The following is a 2,283-nucleotide window of genomic DNA, read 5'->3' on the forward strand; positions in this document are numbered from 1 at the left end:
GGGGGGGGGCGGGGGGAGAGAAGAGAGAGGTTTAATTCCCTAAACTGGGAAATGCAATCCTTTCATTTTTCTGCTCAAAGCTCATTTTTCTGCTCCTGGCTTTCTGAATTGTGCCAGACTGCCAAAATAAGGGAGAAGAGAAGGCAGATCTGCGGATGCACACCACCACCTACAGGTCACCCACCCAACGAGGATCCCCGCAACAATCTCTCGCAGAAAAGGAGGCCAGAAGAGCCGTGGGCTGGCCAGACCTTGCCACCCTGGGAGGACACCACTGAACAGCACTGTGAGCAAACATACGGAACAGGAGGCTGTGCTCCCCGTGCATTGCTCACCCCCCTTATTGCAGCCCCTTCACAGGTAACAGATCTCCGGATCACATCACTACGATGCAGGGTGAAGAGCTCTGCCTCTGCCCAGCTCTGCCTGGATTTGGACTCTTCTTTCCTCTCGTGCAACACAGGTGACAACACCTGCCTCCTTACATCAGGTGCCTTGAAATCCTCATGCTCAACAGGAGGTTTAGGCTGCAGTGGTCAAAGCCTGGGAAACAGCAGTCTAACAAAGCCTGGGTAGCTTCAATTGGCTATGAGATCTGTCCCCTTATCCTAAACCCCCATTCCTGCAGACTGACACCACAGGGGCTGGTGGAAGTTGGGGTGAGTCCTGCTGGATTAATATGAATTCTTTATTACAACCAATCGAATTCCCAGTATCACTCGCCCTTAGTCTGGCTCAACAGACCAGTGATCAAGCTTGTCCCAGCCTGGAAACAAAAGCATCAGATCATGCACAAGCAGCCCAGTTTCACTCCATGAATCAATGAAGAGAGGGCTAGCAATGTAGTTGCAGTCTCCACAGTCACAGCAAACGCTGCATTACCACTGTCATTATGGGCTTGAAACCAGTAACACCAGGCTATGAACAAAGGCCAGCAGTCAGCATGTTGAAGTTGCCCCAGCATCTCACCTGCCTCAACATCCATTAGCATAGATTTGAAGGTGGGGATGTAGCTGCTCTCGACTCTCTCCAGCACCTCCATCATGTTCCTGACCTTCCTTGTTCTCAGCTGATTGTAAATGCACTCAAGGTCATCACACCTACAGCAACAAAGACACATTCCAAGCTCACATTGGGGAGCATCAGATGTGCACATACATCATCTCTTTTCCCTGAGCCTGATTCAGGATTTCCTCCAGCTACACACAGAGTCCCAACGGTGAAAGTAAATGAGAGGAAGCTCCTGCAGGAGGCATGGACAAGCCCTACAGGACAGACAGCTGGTGCTGGGGCTCACCATGACAGCAGCCCTGCTCCTGGCAGGACACTGCTGAAAGAAGCCAGAAGGTGTTTCTGCAGGCAGTAGTGACAGCTCTGCAGCAGGCAGGGCTTTGTGGCACAAAGGTTTTCAAAGAGCAGGAGTAAATTCCATTCCCTGCCTCTTGAGCATCTAAACTCCCTTGGGCACTGACAGATGAACAGCAGCCAGCTGAGCTGCACCATTTCCAGAAGGCCCTATAGGTGTTCATCAGCTCTTACTCTTGTGACTGGTTCCTAGTGAACAGTGATAGAAAGAGCATTTCCCAAAAACTGTCCTCAAGGTGTAGCCCCCCGGACTGGGACTAAGTTAAACCACAGCCTTCTGCCCAGTGACCTCCCAGACACTTTGCAGATCATGATTATTTTATGCGCGGGAGCAGTTTTGCTTAGCTCAAGTCTTTACATAAACCAGAGGCAGCCTGCTCTTCTCAGCTTGTAGAAGTAGCAGCTCTTTCTGCCACCAGCACTCTCCTTCCACCTAAAACCAGTGTCAGTGACCACCATGCCCTGGCCAGGCTGCCCAGCTACCTGTTCTTCCAGAACTCCAGTTCCACCTTCGGGTTGGGGTTGCTGCCTTGCAGGAGAGGCTCTGAGGACTCTTTCTTCAGTGCTTCCTGGATCTGGTAGCTCCAGTCTATGATGGCTGACTCGGTGGCATGTACAAGACATTTATCTATCAGCTCCAAACTGCAGAAAAAAAACCACACAATTAACTTTGTTTTCCACTTGTTGATGTGCATTGTTCAGTTGGATCTGCTGCAAATGACCCCATGGATTTTACAGATTATAGTCGAGGTTCACATTTGAAAACCACAAACCAACCAAAACCCGTAAGATTTTGCCATTATTTTAATACAGGAATTACACCCTGGAGGAAATGGATGAAGCTCTGCAACAGTGTGGGCAACAACGGAGGCGAGGAGGGTGCCCAGCAAGCTGGCTAGCCTGGACTTCAGGAGAGCA

General features: G+C 50.4%; 1 protein-coding gene across 1 annotated transcript in view; it reads right to left on the reverse strand.

Moving 5' to 3' along the window:
• LOC104506671 (dynein heavy chain 9, axonemal-like) overlaps positions 1–1,991 on the reverse strand; it is a gene marked incomplete at its 3' end in the record, with an annotated part of 40,523 nt that extends 38,532 nt beyond the window's left edge. Inside the window, exons 1-2 of the mRNA XM_010147700.1 lie at positions 1,849–1,991; positions 970–1,100 (exon numbers count right to left, since the gene is read on the reverse strand). Coding sequence (XP_010146002.1) covers positions 970–1,045 — 76 coding nt within the window. The remainder of the gene's footprint in view (positions 1–969; positions 1,101–1,848) is intronic.
• Between the last annotated feature and the right edge of the window lie 292 nt (positions 1,992–2,283).

Source organism: Eurypyga helias, unplaced genomic scaffold (genome assembly GCF_000690775.1).
Source record: "Eurypyga helias isolate BGI_N326 unplaced genomic scaffold, ASM69077v1 scaffold14252, whole genome shotgun sequence".
NCBI lineage: Eukaryota > Metazoa > Chordata > Aves > Eurypygiformes > Eurypygidae > Eurypyga > Eurypyga helias.